The 15,192-nt window shown below is 39.3% G+C and overlaps 1 protein-coding gene across 1 annotated transcript in view; it reads left to right on the top strand.

The window, feature by feature from the left end:
* Nucleotides 1-14,386, top strand: part of LOC122057887 (glutaredoxin-like) — a 37,162-nt gene extending 22,776 nt beyond the window's left edge. The window contains exons 2-4 of the mRNA XM_042620236.1: nt 12,272-12,360; nt 13,584-13,682; nt 14,123-14,386. Coding sequence (XP_042476170.1) covers nt 12,272-12,360; nt 13,584-13,682; nt 14,123-14,205 — 271 coding nt within the window. The 3' untranslated portion in view covers nt 14,206-14,386. The remainder of the gene's footprint in view (nt 1-12,271; nt 12,361-13,583; nt 13,683-14,122) is intronic.
* Nucleotides 14,387-15,192: the final 806 nt, after the last annotated feature.

Raw genomic sequence — 15,192 nt, 5'->3', positions numbered from 1 at the left:
AGCTCCTTCATCAAAGAATTACGGAACAGATCAACCACCCCAAAACTATTCACCAAATAAACCAACTCCGTTCCAAATTTGAGCATGATCTTTGCTCTAAGGTCCCCGATGCCTTCTGGCATTGGAAGAAACACATGGTTTCCCTTCCCTACGCCAAAGAATTTTCTGAACTCCAAATCCCGACCAAAGCACGGCCTGCTCAAATGAATCAAACACTTCTTGAAACTTGCAAACAAGAAATCAACGACCTCTTAACCAAAAAGCTTATTCGGCCTAGCACTTCCCCCTGGAGCTGTACGGCCTTCTATGTTAACAAAGCCTCTGAAATCGAAAGAGGTACTCCAAGGTTAGTTGTTAATTACAAACCCCTTAACGATGCCCTTCAATGGGTCCGTTATTCGATTCCCAACCAAAAGGATCTTTTGCAAAGAATATACCAAGCTAAAATATTCTCAAAATTTGATATGAAATCTGGGTTCTGGTAGATCCAGCTTCATGAGAAAGATCATTATAAAACTACCTTTACAACCCCCTTTGGCCTCTATGAATGGAATGTCATGCCATTCGGCCTAAAAAATACTCCTAGTGAATTCCAAAAAATTATGAATGACAGCTTTAATTCATATGGACAATTTACAATTGTCTATATTGATGTTCTAGTTTTTTCGGATTCAATTGAGCTGTATTTCAAACACCTGCGAACCTTTTACCAAATTATAAAATCAAATGGCCTCGTCCTTTCAAAAATGAAAATGGAGTTTTTCCTCACCAAGGTCCGCTTTCTCGGACATTTTATCGAAAAGGGTATCTGAACCCCTATCGATCGGGCTATATCCTTTAGTGATAAATTTTCCGACCAAATATTAGACAAAACCCAGTTACAAAGGTCCCTAGAAAGTTTAAGTTATGTCCGAGACTTCCTTCCCCAAATTAGTAAAATTACTGAGCTATTATATCTCAGGCTCAAAAAGAATCCGGCACCTTGGTCTTCTGCTCAGACCAATGCCGTTCAAGTAATCAAAAAATTGGTTAAAGAGATTCCCTGCCTTTTTATCCCTAATCCTGAGGCTCAAAAAATTGTTGAAACTGACGCCTCTGATGTTGGATATAGTGGAATTCTCAAACAAAAACTTTCAAATTCCAACAAAGAACAACTTGTCCAGTTTACCTCGGGTATCTGGAACTCTGCACAAAAGAACTATAGCACTATCGAAAAAGAAGTTCTTTCCATAGTTCTTTGCATACACAAATTTCAAAATGTATTATTAAATAAATCATTTTTAGTTCGTGTTGATTGTAGTGCTGCTAAATTTGTTTTACAAAATGATGTCTCAGATTTAGCTTCAAAACAAATTTTTGCCCGATGGCAAGCTTTACTCTCAATTTTTGAATTTCAAATTGAGTATATTAAAAGAAAATCCAATTCTGTTCCTGACTTCCTTACTCGTGAATTCCTACAGGGTTAGACTCAAATAAACCTTCTCAAAATGGCTCCCCTAAAAGAGTCCATTTCTTCAAATTCCCTTGATCGATCCAAATCCAGCTACGGCACTACTGCGCTCCTTCAAATCAAATTATCACCCATAGCCAATCCCAATTGGCTTCAGGAAACCAGCCATATTCCCATGCCATGGTCCTTTCCTCAGCTGCCGGTCCTCTTCAAACCACAAACAGAGCCAGCTCTAGCCTTCAAACAACCCAGGCCAAACCCCTCCAAATAGCCCAAGGATCCAAAATCAAAAGCCAATACCATGAAAAACCCCTCAAAGAAGATCTCTTCACTATTGAAGAAGTTCTTGAAACTTACATGGACTCTCCATTAAACATGGCTAAATAAATCTTCTTCCAAGGATGGCATTATTATTCCCCTACGGCAGCAAAAACACAAGAATTTTATGAATACATTCTTGTCGACACTAACTCTGTCAGGCTCAAACTCAATTTTGACGGAAATGACCCATCCTTGGTCAAACACAACTGTGACCATATGCAAAATCCTTAGCCTCAAAGAGTGGAACAACCATCCGCTCACTTGCAAAACCTTTTCAAATACCTATACCCCTTCCGGGTATCATTACTATGACTACCAGGAGGCATGGTACAAAACATTCTTACTCCAAAACAGGAACAACAGGCATTCCTGGTTCTTTTGTTTTGACTATAAGTTCAATAACCAAATACCCCTCTGGTTTCCCCGTTGGTGGGATCAATACGGCCCCATGGTCGATATCCTTCCACAACAAATACAGGAATCCTTCCAAGTATTCTGCAAACACACCCAACAGCAACCACACCAGTCTGATCTCCTCCGGTTCTTCCTCCACTGCCGCCTGGCATGGATCCTTTTTTGGGACTATGAGATCAATAACTTCCAAACCTAGGACTGGATCGCTCCCGTCCTCTCACGTGTTTACCACGTCAAATGGTGGGACAATTGTGATGTCTCAAAATGTGAAAAAACGGACCTTATCCAAAGCCTCACAGGCCTCAAACCAATCCCGGCCCTTCCGGCTTCCTCAAAATCAAGCATCAAAAGTGAAAAGGAAGCCCTTCTGGCTCGCCTCGCTGAACTCGGCTCCGACTCAGAAGAGGAATCAATTGACGGAGCTTACAGCCTCAGCTCCATCAAAAGTTCCATAGCAGTCTACTGCTACACTCAACAAATGGCCCAAGACCCATCTGAAGATGAGCCAGATGTTCCCTCCAACAAGGCATCATCTTCAAGCAAATTCAAAACGGTGACCTCCCGCAAATCTCGCGGGGCTGCCTCAAAATCAAAATCAACAACCAAGCACTGATTTGGCTTACGTCTGCTAGGACGGATCTAAACTAGCCGACCGGTGATGTCGATAACTCACCTAGTCAATTAACCACGGATAACCTCTTAGAAGAAAGGTGGTACTGCTACTGTCCCAAGTTAAAGGACAGTTAGGCCAATACCAGGCTCAGTCAAATATGGTACAAAATCCTTGATCAATCCAATGCGGAAAATAGTGTCTTCGACACATGGAATGCCATGGTGCGATCATTGAAGATTCTATATCAGAGGTCGGAATCAACCTCAATTTTTGGCGCCAACAGTGCTCTCAAATAATACTCCAAATTCAAGTGCACAGTACTAAATGAAATGTAATTCGGTACTATTCCAAATGTAATTTAGAATAGTGCCAAATGAAATTCAAATGCGCCGCAAACCCAAATGAAATGTAAATGTGTCCATTCTCTATAAAAGGGACACTCCCCCTCCTCCCAAACCACTTGGTGATTCTCTCCCAAAATCAGACTTAGAGAGTGAGAAGCCTCCATCCAAAGAAATCGCCCCTCTCAAGTTCTTCAAAGTCGAAGCTCCGCCAGTCTTCAACAAGCACTCTGCCGGTCTTCATCAACAACTCCAAGGTCCGATAGTCCCTTCCAAGTCCGATTGCCCGCAAAGGTTAGTTTCAACAAACCTCAAAGCTCCATCAGAGATCCAAATACCCTTCTCAAATCCTCCAACGTAAGCCTACCCAAATCTTGTACTTAAAGTCTCCAAATTATAAGCAAAGTTTATTTTATCTTTCAAATTATAATTTTGCATCATTATTTTCTTACATTTGCATTTGCATCTGCATCTACAGCTTGCTTCTTGTTCTATCTTCACAGAGAAGCCTATAGTAGCGCCTCTCAACTGTGAAATATAGATCCGGTTAAGCAGCTTTTATTTTCCATTTTTGAGTTCTTGGTCTTGCTTCTTTTATTTGTTTACTTTTAATTTTGCACAAATTAGTTCTAGGTACGGTATCGCACCTATCCTAGTTCTCATCTCCTTGCTGGATCGAAGTACGGTATCGCACCGATCTCGTTCTTCTCACCATACAGAACCAGGAGAACCCTATTTCCCTGGATTTTGGTGTAGATCGATCCTATTATATGGTATCAGAGCCAGATCCTGATACCATATAACAGGATCGATCTACACCAAAATCCAAGGAAATTGGGTTCTCCTGGTTCTATATGGTGAGAAGAACGAGATCAGTACGATACCGTACTCCGATTCAGCAAGGAGATGAGAACTAGGATAGGTGCGATACCGTACCTAGAACTAATTTGTGCAAAATTAGAATAAACAAATAAAGCAAGACCAAGAACTCAAAAATAAGAACATAAAGTAAATACTGCTTACTGGATCTATATTTCAGAATCAAGAGGCACTACTGTAGGCTCTGATCTGAAGATAAAACTAGAAGCAGATAGTAGATGCAAATGAAAATGCAGAAAATAATTATGCAAATTATAAATTTGTATGTAAACTTTGATATTATTTGGAGATCTTTGATTACAAGGTTTGGGTAGGCTTAGGTTGGAAGATTTGAGAAGAAGGGTGGTTGGTCTTTGATGGAGCTTTGAGGGCTGTTGATGCTAACCTTTGAGGGCGATCGGACTTGTAGTGGATGATCGGAGCCTTGGTTGGAGTTGTTGAAAATCAGCGGAGCTTTGGAGATGTCCGGCGAAGCTTGAAGTCTTGAAGAACATGAGAGGGGCGAACTTTCTTTGGGGAGCTCTCTAATTCTAGAAATTTGGGAGTAGAATTACAAGTGGTTTGGGAGGGAGGGGGAGTCCCTTTTATAGAGAATTGACACATTTCATTTGGGTTTACAGTTCATTTGAATTTCATTTGGCACTATTCTAAATTACATTTGGAACAGTACCGAATTACATTTCATTTAATACTGTGCACTTGAATTTGGAGTACTATTTGAGGGCACTGTTGATGTCGAAAGTTGAGGTTGATTCCGACCTTTGATTTGGAATCTTCAATGATTGCACCACGGCATTCCATGTGTCGAAGACACTGTTTTCCGCATTGGTTTGATCAAGGATTTTGTACTATATTTGACTGAGCCTGGTTTTGGCCTAACTGTCCTTTAACCTGGGATAGTAGCAGTATCACTTTTCCTCTAAGAGGTCCGTGGTTAACTGACTAGGTGAGTTATCGATATCAGCGGTCGGCTAGTTTAGATCCGTCCTAGCAGACGTAAACCAAATCAACGCTTAGTTGTTGATTTTGATTTTGAGACGGCCCAGCGAGATTTGCGAGAGGTCACCGTTTTGAATTTGCTTAAAGATGATGCCTTGTTGGAGGGAACATCTGGCTCATCAGATGGGTCTTGGGCCATTTGTTGAGTGTGGCAGTGGACTGCTATGGAACTTGTGATGGAGCTGAGGCTGTAAGCTCCGTCACTTGATTCCTCTTCTGAGTCGGAGTCGAGTTCAGCGAGGCGAGCCAGAAGGGCTTCCTTTTCACTTTTGATGCTTGATTTTGAGGAAGCCGGAAGGGCTGGGATTGGTTTGAGACATCATTTTGTAAAACAAATTTAGCAGCGCCGCAATCAACACGAACTAAAAATGATTTATTTAATAATGCATTTTGAAATTTTTGTATGGAAAAGACTTCTTTTTTTTATAGTGTTATAGTTCTTTTGTGCAGAGTTCCAGATACCCGAGGTAAACTGGACAAGTTCTTTGTTGGAATTTGAAAGTTTTTGTTTGAGAATTCCACCATATCCAACATCAGAGGCGTCAGTTTAAATAATTTTTTTAGCCTCAGGATTAGGGATAAAAAGGCAGGGAATCTCTTTGACCAATTTTTTGATTGCTTGAACGACATTGGTCTGAGCAGAAGAGCAAGGTGCTGGATTCTTTTTGAGCCTAAGATATAATGGCTCAGTAATTTTACTAATTTGAGGAAGGAAGTCTTGGACATAATTTAAACTTCCTAAGAACCTTTGTAACTGGGTTGTCTAATATTTGGTCCAGAAATTTATCACTAAAGGATATAGCCCGATCGATAGGGGTTAAGGTACCCTTTTCGATAAAATGTCCGAGAAAGCGGACCTTGGTGAGGAAAAACTCTATTTTCATTTTTGAAAGGACGAGGCCGTTTGATTTTATAATTTGTTAAAAGGTTCGTAGGTGTTTGAAATGCTGCTTAATTGAATCCGAAAAAACTAGAACATCATCAATATAGGCAATTGTAAATTGTCCATATGAATTAAAGATGTCATAATTTTTTGGAATTCACTGGGAGCATTTTTTAGGCCGAATAGCATGACATTCCATTCATAGAGGCCAAAGGGGGTTGTAAAGGCAGTTTTATAACGATCTTTCTCATGAAGTTGGATCTGCCAGAACCCAGATTTCATATCAAATTTTGAGAATATTTTAGCTTGGTATATTCTTTGCAAAAGATCCTTTGGTTGGGAATTAGATAACGGACCTATTGAAGGGCATCGTTCAGGGGTTTGTAGTTAACAACTAACCTTGGAGTACCTCTTTCGATTTCAGAGGTTTTGTTAACATAGAATGTCGTACAGCTCCAGGGGGAGGTGCTAGGCCGAATAAGCTTTTTGGTTAAGAGGTTGTTGATTTCTTGTTTGCAAGTTTCAAGAAGTGTTTGATTCATTTGAGCAGGCCGTGCTTTGGTCGGGATTTGGAGTTCAGAAAATTCTTTGGCGTAGGGAAGGGAAACCATGTGTTTCTTCCGATGCCAGAAGGCATCAGGGACCTCAGAGCAAAAATCATGCTCAAATTTGGAACGGAGTTGGTTTATTTGGTGAATAGTTTTGGGATGGTTGATCAGTTCCGTAATTCTTTGATGAAAGAGCTCAGTTTTGAGAAAATTTAATTGCTTAGTTTTATTAGAACTTTGGTTAATAGAAGGTTGAGCTTGTATGAAAGGAAAAACAACCTTTTGGCCTTGAAACTTGGTAGTTATACTATCTTGGGTAATTTTGTAAGGTTTAAGAGTTTCAAGGAACGGTTGACCGAGGATGATAGTTTGATCAAGGTCTTTGGCTAGAAGAAAGGTTTGGGGGGAGGCAAAGACCATTTTTGCAGACATGGGTGTTGGATAATTTGTACTGGACATTCAACCTGGACCCATTTGCAGTAGCAAGCTGCTGGGTAGTACGTTCATAGTACTGGGTTGGAATGACGCCTTCATTGATACAGTTGAGCTGGGCTCCTGAATCAATAAGAGCAATGGTTGAGAGTTTGAAAGAGGTATTGACCACAAGGGTTATGTGGATGTACCAATTTTGGGAAGAGATACTAAGGACAAACCCTGGAGAAGGGGTGTCATTAGCAAAAGGATTTTCAAAAGGTTCGTTTGGAATTGGTTCTTTGGTTGTAGGGTTTTGCTGAGGTGTTTGCCGAGATAGGAGGGATAATTGTTGTTTGATAATTTTGATTTCATGCTGCAGAGTAGCAGTAGTGGTCTCAAGGGTTTTGATTCGAGTGGAATGGTCAGGGGCTGAGATTTGTGTTTTACAAATTTGTGAAGTATATTTTGTAAATTATAAGGTTGGAAAGTGGTTTGATTTTTAATATTTTGCTTGAGGTGTTCAAGACACGCCTTTTTGTGTTCGGGATCCGTTAAATTATCAATGTATTAAAAAATGTTTGATTGGGGAGATGCTCATAACATGCGAACAGATTTGGGAGCACAATCTTCACAACTTAAACCAATAATGGAAGAATCACAAGCACAAGCTTGGAATTTGTCATTATCAGTTGAGCTGGAGATAGAATGCTTAGAAGTTTTAACTTGGTTTAATTTGTAATCTTATCCATCAGAAGAAGATGTTTCTTAAAGAAGAGCAAGGATTTAAGTTTTGTTTTCTTCAGAAATTTGCAAGGAATTAGTCCGTTTAGACACACGACAACATTTGGCGATATGACCAGGCTTGTCACATCGAAAGCATCCTTAGGGATTTTGGTCTGGTTTAGAATTTCTTTGATTTTTAGGTGTCTTGAAAGGCTTCTTGTATTTGTTATACTTTGGTTTTGAAGAAGGTTTTTGGTAAAACTCTGGAGTTGTGAAAGGTTTGTGGGGAACATAATTCGTTGATTTGTAAAAATCTTTATAATATTTGCGAGAAGATCTGTGTTTATGTTTATGTTTTGTTAGTGGCCTAAGAGGAACAAAGCCAAATTGCTCACAAAAACCTCCTAATTCTTTTTTTATAGAATTTGTTTTCCTTGTTAATTTGTTTCTTTAACCTGATATCAGTGCACAGGGCTAAGCCCTCTTCGTGAATCAAGTTAATAATTTGACCGTAAGTCATTTGGTCGTAGGGAATAATCCCATCATTTTCTTTGCGATGACGTTGTTTGATTTTTTCAGAAAATAAAGTTGGAAGCCTTGTAAGAATTTTTTCTTTCCAACAGGGAAGGTTTGCGTCGGGTCTGGTTAAAACTTTGGTCAGGAAGGTATCTTTGTACCATTTAAAGTCATGTAATTTTTTACACCTAAGGTTTGATAATTGTTCGGCTGTTCTGTCTTTGAGACGAGAAGGGTTACCTAAAAAATAATGCAATGCTGAAAATAAGAGTATTAACAACATCTTCTATAGGTTGTCCTTTGGCGTCAAGAAGGGGAGTACCATCAGGGGTAGTTTGGACGGCTATTAATATTTCAGTTTTTTTATCATCAATCAGGACATAATCCCACCAACCTTTGAGTTGGCCGGTAAATCCAGAAATAAGCAAGGTTGCAACAGCATCGTCGGCCGTATTTTTAATACGGTGTGCGTTACTAACCATGGTCATTTCTTGTAATTTGTTCATGAGATTATGTTTGGACAGGCCATCTATGTTCCATTCATAGATGATTCCGCTTTGGTAAGAAGCTTGAGGGGCAGTTCCTCTGGCTTCAATTTGAAGGTCAGGGAAGACCGGGTGTTGGGTTGAGCTTTGACTAATTTGGTTAACTTGGGGGATCTCCGAGTCAGAGATGGAAGAGTATAACTCGAAGAATATCTTGAAAGAGCGTCTATCTGACGAATAACAGACTCAGCAGTTGATTGATTTTGTATTGGTGTGTCAAGAGCTTCTAGATTTGCGAGACGATAATTGATTTGATTAAGTAAAAATGATTTGTTAAGCTTCCGTTGTTGTGTTTGTGGAATGTTGTATGGTTCGAAAAGGGGAGTTGAAGGTGGAACAGTAGCTGGTGTTATAGAAGACATAGGTTTTGGTTGGTCAAGGGACTCAACTCTGGAGAGTTGATCACCTATAGTTTGAAGACTTAAATTTGTAAAGTTTAGTTGTTCCATTTGTTTTCTATTTGGATTATCTTGTTCTGCTACTTTGAACGGAGAAGCCGTTAATTCTGTGTTTTTGAAGGTATATTTGATACTTTCCACTTGGGGATGGATAGCAGTAGTAGTTGGACCGGTGCTAAGGGTCCAAGTTTTATGGGTAGCAGTTTGGGTACACACTTGATTATGCCATGGGTAATCTAAATTATTATCTTGGGCATAAATATCAAAGTATGTAAAAAAGAAAACATTTGTTTTAAGATTTGTTATAAAATTATACCAATTTGTTCTAATTTGATCTTGTTGTTCAAGATTAAAAGTTTTGAAGAACCAATCATGTTTTGGTATATTTTTTGGTGATTCGAAATCGGTTCGAAGTAAGGGTTTGTCAATTTGATATTCTTCATTGGCAGGGACCATATAGACTCCTAGGTCACGTTGAGGTGGAGCCACCTCAGATTGAGTCGGAGATTGGGGATGATTTTGGTCAGAAGGAGTTGAATCTGGAACAGAGGACGAAGTCTCATAAGTTCCATGGATAACATTTTAACTGGAATTTAATCCAGAAAGATTTGGAATAGGAGGATTTCTAGAGGGAGAACTCAAAGGACAAAAGTTTGAAGAGGTCAATGCATCAGAGCAAGACCTACGGGAACTTTCGTAAATTGGAGGGGGAATGTGTTGGTTGAACCAAAGGGTAACTAATTCATCTATTGTTTGAGAGATGGACTGGATATTGGTGTTTGAGATTTGGGGTTGAGGTGTAGTGGTTTGCAATTTCCATTCATCAGGGAAAGAGATATCTTTCCACTGAACGAGCCTAGGATAAACGACTGGACCTTGGATATAGTCGGATTCAAGGTAAAGGGTCTGTCCTTTAGGAGATCATTTAAGGGCTCTGTGTATGACAGTTTTCATTGGTTTGTATTTGATACGATGAATGATAGCAATAGGAATTGATCCGTGCATCATTCTGTATCCATGGGTTTTAAGATTAATTTTGAGGGAATATAAAATGTTTGGGTCTGTGAGTGCTATGGACATGTCCGGGTAAACATTAAAATGGACAGGACCATAACAAAGGCTAGTCTCAATGGCTCCCAGAAGGGTATCATCAAAATCTAAGAATCTTTGGTCACGTAAGGCCAATAACATGGAAGTGAAGTGTTAAGGACTTCACGGTGAAGGGGTTTGATGGCCACTTGAACGAGGCCGATATGGACATAATTAAAATTGTTTTTGAGCTGGTGTTGTAAAGACATGGGATCAAAAAGGGTGATTTCTTGCGTTTCATTTGTAAAATTAATGGTTTGTTCAACGGTTTTAATGGTCTCAAAATATGTTTGCCAATCATTTTGGTATACTTCTCTTTGTGAAATTTTAGACATATCCCAATTTTGAAGTCTTTTGTCTATGTTCGTTATTTGTTCATCATAATGGAGCACATTAGAGCTTGTGTTCGCCTCACCTTCCGATCTCATCGACATGGAGCGGGAAATACGATTCATTGTTTGAGAAATCTTAAACTTGGGGTAACCTCCTAGATCTAGTCATTGGAAGGGGTATTTCCAACTTAAGTCGGGCACAAACGTGGTCTTACACTCTTCTGCCACTCCTCTCAACAGTCCAAAGGCTTATACACCGTCAAAATACTAAAAATAAAACCATTACACAAAAGAAAAGAGATCTGCAAAACAAAATAAACTAAATTCACCACCACCGTGGCTCTGATACCATATAACAGGATCGATCTACACCAAAATCCATGGAAATAGGGTTTTCCTGGTTCTGTATGGTGAGATGAACGAGATCGGTGCAATACCGTATTCCGATCCAGGCAAGAAGGTGATCACTAGGGTAGGTGCGATACCGTACCTAGAACTAATTTGTGTAAAATTAAAAGTAAACAAATAAAAGAAGCAAGACCAAGAACTCAAAAATGGAAAATAAAATAAAAGTTGCTTAACTGGATCTATATTTCACAGGCGAGAGGCGCTACTGTAGGCTTCTCTGTGAAGATAGAACAAGAAGCAAGCTGTAGATGCAGATGCAGATGCAGATGCAAGAAAATAATGATGCAAAATTATAATTTGAAAGATAAAATAAACTTTGCTTATAATTTGGAGACTTTAAGTACAAGATTTGGGTAGGCTTAGATTGGAGGATTTGAGAAGAAGAAGGGTATTTGGATCTCTTGTGGAGCTTTGAGGTTTGTTGAAACTTTGATGGTATTTAGGTAGGCTTGGTTGTTGATTTTGATTTTGAGGCGGCCCCAGCGAGATTTGCGGGAGGTCACCGTTTTGAATCTGCTTGAAGATGATGCCTTGTTGGAGGGAACATCTCACCCGTAGCCAATCCCAATTGGCTTCAGCAAATCGGCCATATTCCCATGCCGTAGATATATATATATATAATCTGTGTTGATGGTCTTGGGGCTGAAAAGCCAGAATGTAATATGTGGCCTCATTGTTACGTGCAACAAATTAAGTTACAAAGTTTTCTTTTTCCTTTTTTAAACACATTAGAATTGTTGATTTTGTTCTTTTTCTGTTGATTCTGTTTTTTTTTAAATGTTTGATTTATTTGGGCTTAGTTCCCTTTTGGTAGTCACACCGGCATCCGAATGTCTTGTTGTAATTGTTACTTCTCCACCCCATCCCATGCTCAGCTATTATTAGATTTTATAATTTCTCCCTTCTACTTTCGAGTTCCCCCCCCCCCTTTGTCTTTGTATCATCCAAGGGGAAGAAAATTCGTCTTACCCTTGAGTATTGCTGTATAAATATGGGATTGAGTTTCCTGTCTGACTGCGTAACGTACACTAGCACCTCCTTGTGTTTAACTCTCTCCTTCCACAATAGGGGACATATATGTCATTTCATAGGAGGGGAGGGGAGGAGAGAGATAGACACAAGGAGGTGCTAGCCTATGCTACACAGCCTGGCAGCATTCTTTTTCACATAAATTTATTTCTGTTGTGCCTAAAGAGGGAGGCGCTAGCCTGCACCACACAGCCTGGCAGCAATCTTTCTCCCATAAATTTTGTTCTGTTTTTCATGAAGGGAGCTTCTGTGTCCGTGCCTCCTTGGAGATGTACTAAATCTTGTTTATTAAATCTCTGATCTTTGATTTAATTCATAGTTTCATTGAACTGTCCTAGCCTCTCATTTCACTCTATTTCACATGTGCAGTAAGAGCTACTGCCCTTATTGCACGAGGGTCAAGCAGTTGCTGTCAGAACTAAAAGCAACTTACAAGGCCATTGAACTGGATGTGGAAAGTGAGTACTATATTAGTAACTCGAACCAATTGTCTTTGCTTATATATACTTTATTCAAAAGCCATGGTATGTTTGTCTTCTATATTTTGGGTCATACATACTCAGGTGACAGGTAACATTTGAATCTTTTCCGGTTTACCATGATAAAACAATCTGATAGAACTACAGAAAAGCTCCTTGGAGATTTTCCTTCCCCCTTTCTTGGTTCTTCCCATTATTTTCCACTACTAATATTTCTTCTGTTACTTTTGGGTGTCAGAAGTCAGAACTTGGCTATTAAAAACCATTATTACATTAAATTTGTGAACCAGTTTCAGAAGTTCATATAGGCTTTTAGATGCATTTCTATTTAATGAATCTTTATGTTATGTATCGGTCGGGGGTAGGAGTTGGTATTAAATTATATGTTCTGGGGGACACAATTGTCATGACGTCTGGGCAACCCAAGGCGTTAGAGGGGGTCTGGACACAAGGCAACACCAACAAGGCACCTAGGCAACCGAAGACGCTTGGACCATAGTTGTCAAGGGGTCGCCTAGGCATAAGCGCCTTGGTCGCCTAGGCACCTAGTAAATGTCGCCTTGTGTCTAGGCCCCCTGCAACACCTTGGGTCACCTAGACACAATGCAACTATGGCCTGGGTGCCTAGGTGACTCCTTGACAACTTTGCTGTAAGATATGCCCCTAATAGTATCACTAGAATGAATGTGTACCTAGTACCCAAAAAAAAAATCAAATTTACAAGTGGGATCAATGAAACTGCGGACAAAACAAAATAATCCCATCCTAAAAGAGCAAGATGATCAGCTCTTTTCCTTGCTGGAGTATCTACTGGTGCACACATATACTGTTGTAATATGCCATAGGGTCCAGTTTGGATTATTGAGTTATTTGACAGGAATCTTAAAGCAAGATTTTGTTATAGTTTATAATGCAAACTCTTCAGATTCCAGAATTCCAATACTGTCAGCATGATTGAAGTTGATTTATTGCTTAACTGCCTGCTTTGACATTCTCAGGCACTGAGGCACCACTGCTGAAAAGAAAATTTGTTCTTTCACTCGATGTAAGGGGGGGAGGAGGGGGGGGAGGGGGTGGGGGAAGAAAAAAGATAAAAGATATTCTGCCTTAAATGTTGAGAAAAGTTGTTCAAGTGAACTGCCTTTTATTTCCTTCTATTGTATTTGCCTATTTCTTACAATCACCTTTCCACCCTTCTGAAGCTGATGGAGGCGATATTCAGTCTGCACTCTCAGAGTGGACAGGGCAGAGGACTGTCCCTAATGTGTTCATTGGTGGAAAGCACATTGGAGGCTGTGATGGTATGCCTGTTTCACTTCCTTTTACTTTTGGTTTCCTTACGCTTGGTCACAACTGGAATGAAAACATTTCACTTTGAATCCCCTTATATTGTGTGCGGATAAAGGGATGCTTCAGAATTGATGTAATAATGGGTTTTCGGGAAAGTGAACTTTTTCTCCGATATTATAAATAAAGTGGGTTGGTGTCATATTTAACACAAGTCATTACCCCATCCAACAAGAATGAAATCATCTCTCAGCCAATATTGATTTCTTGATTAGAATGTGTGAAGGGATACATTTCTATTATTCTTTGTGTCTAGTGGTGAATGGGAAGTCCATTTTCTGTTGATGCCATTTGCACTCAGATGCTATGGGCAAACCATAAATAATCAATTTTCATTCCAAGCACCTGAAAGATTTACATCAATTAATTGATATCTGATTTCTGGTGGTTGCAGCAACTGTGGCAAAGCACCAGGAGGGGAAGCTTGTGCCCTTGCTCATTGAAGCTGGCGCTATTACTAAAACTGTTACTGCTTGAAACCAGATGAGGCAGACATGAGCACATTGAAGATGAATGGCTGAAACATCAACAGAGACTAGTAATTATAGACTTCCCATAGAGGGGTTGATGAACATGCTGTTGTGCCTATGATTGCGTGTGTAATAAATAAATAAATAATAAATAAATAAAAAAAAAAGAACTATTTGATGGAATAAAATATATTAGCTGTATTGTTGCAAGCAACATTAATATTAATATGCAAGGGTACAAGCTAAAAGGAATATATATATATATATATATATTCCATTAAATCAACTGGAGGCAAAATAATCTGCTAGAGGACATATTTATGCATTGCAACAGTACCATGAGCAATATATATATAGATATATAATACATTAAATCAGCTAGAGGCAAAATAATCTGCTAAAGGACATATTTATGCATTGCAACAGTACCATGAACAATAAATATATATATATATATATTTATATATATTATATGGAAATTCTAAAAGCATCAGGCAATTGCTTTTCATATTATTTAATTAAAGGGAAAAAGAAAGTTAACTGTTTACGTGTGTCTGTGCATAGACACAGGTGGGCGTGTTGCGTCGTCCCATGCGCTGAAGAATGTAGATGCCTCTATGCGGCCTCTCATTGTTCTGTACAGTAGTCAGTGGTCACATAAACAGGAAGCATTAACTTGCACATAAATTGAAAAAAGAAAGAAGCCTAAAAGGAACCGTGGACTGTACCAGACATAGGGGGCCAAAATGATTGTACCCTGATGAATGGTGGAAATACAATCTTTTTTGATGTTTCTGTGTGTACTCTCATTGATCTCTACGCCGTCCTAAAGGTTGTCCTGTCTTTCGAAACATTGTCCTAGAGAAAAAAGGCAGAAAAGAATCTTGCTAGTCTGGTGTTTCTTACTCTTTGCATAGGGGTGTGAAAAGACCACGCGACCTACATGTGCTGAAGGTGGTGTTTTTTATACCAAATTGGCAGGATTCTTTCTTCC

The sequence above is a fragment of the Macadamia integrifolia genome, chromosome 12 (genome assembly GCF_013358625.1).
Source record: "Macadamia integrifolia cultivar HAES 741 chromosome 12, SCU_Mint_v3, whole genome shotgun sequence".
NCBI lineage: Eukaryota > Viridiplantae > Streptophyta > Magnoliopsida > Proteales > Proteaceae > Macadamia > Macadamia integrifolia.
Note: the sequence above shows the minus strand (reverse complement) of the source record. Positions and strands in the feature narration are given on the sequence as shown.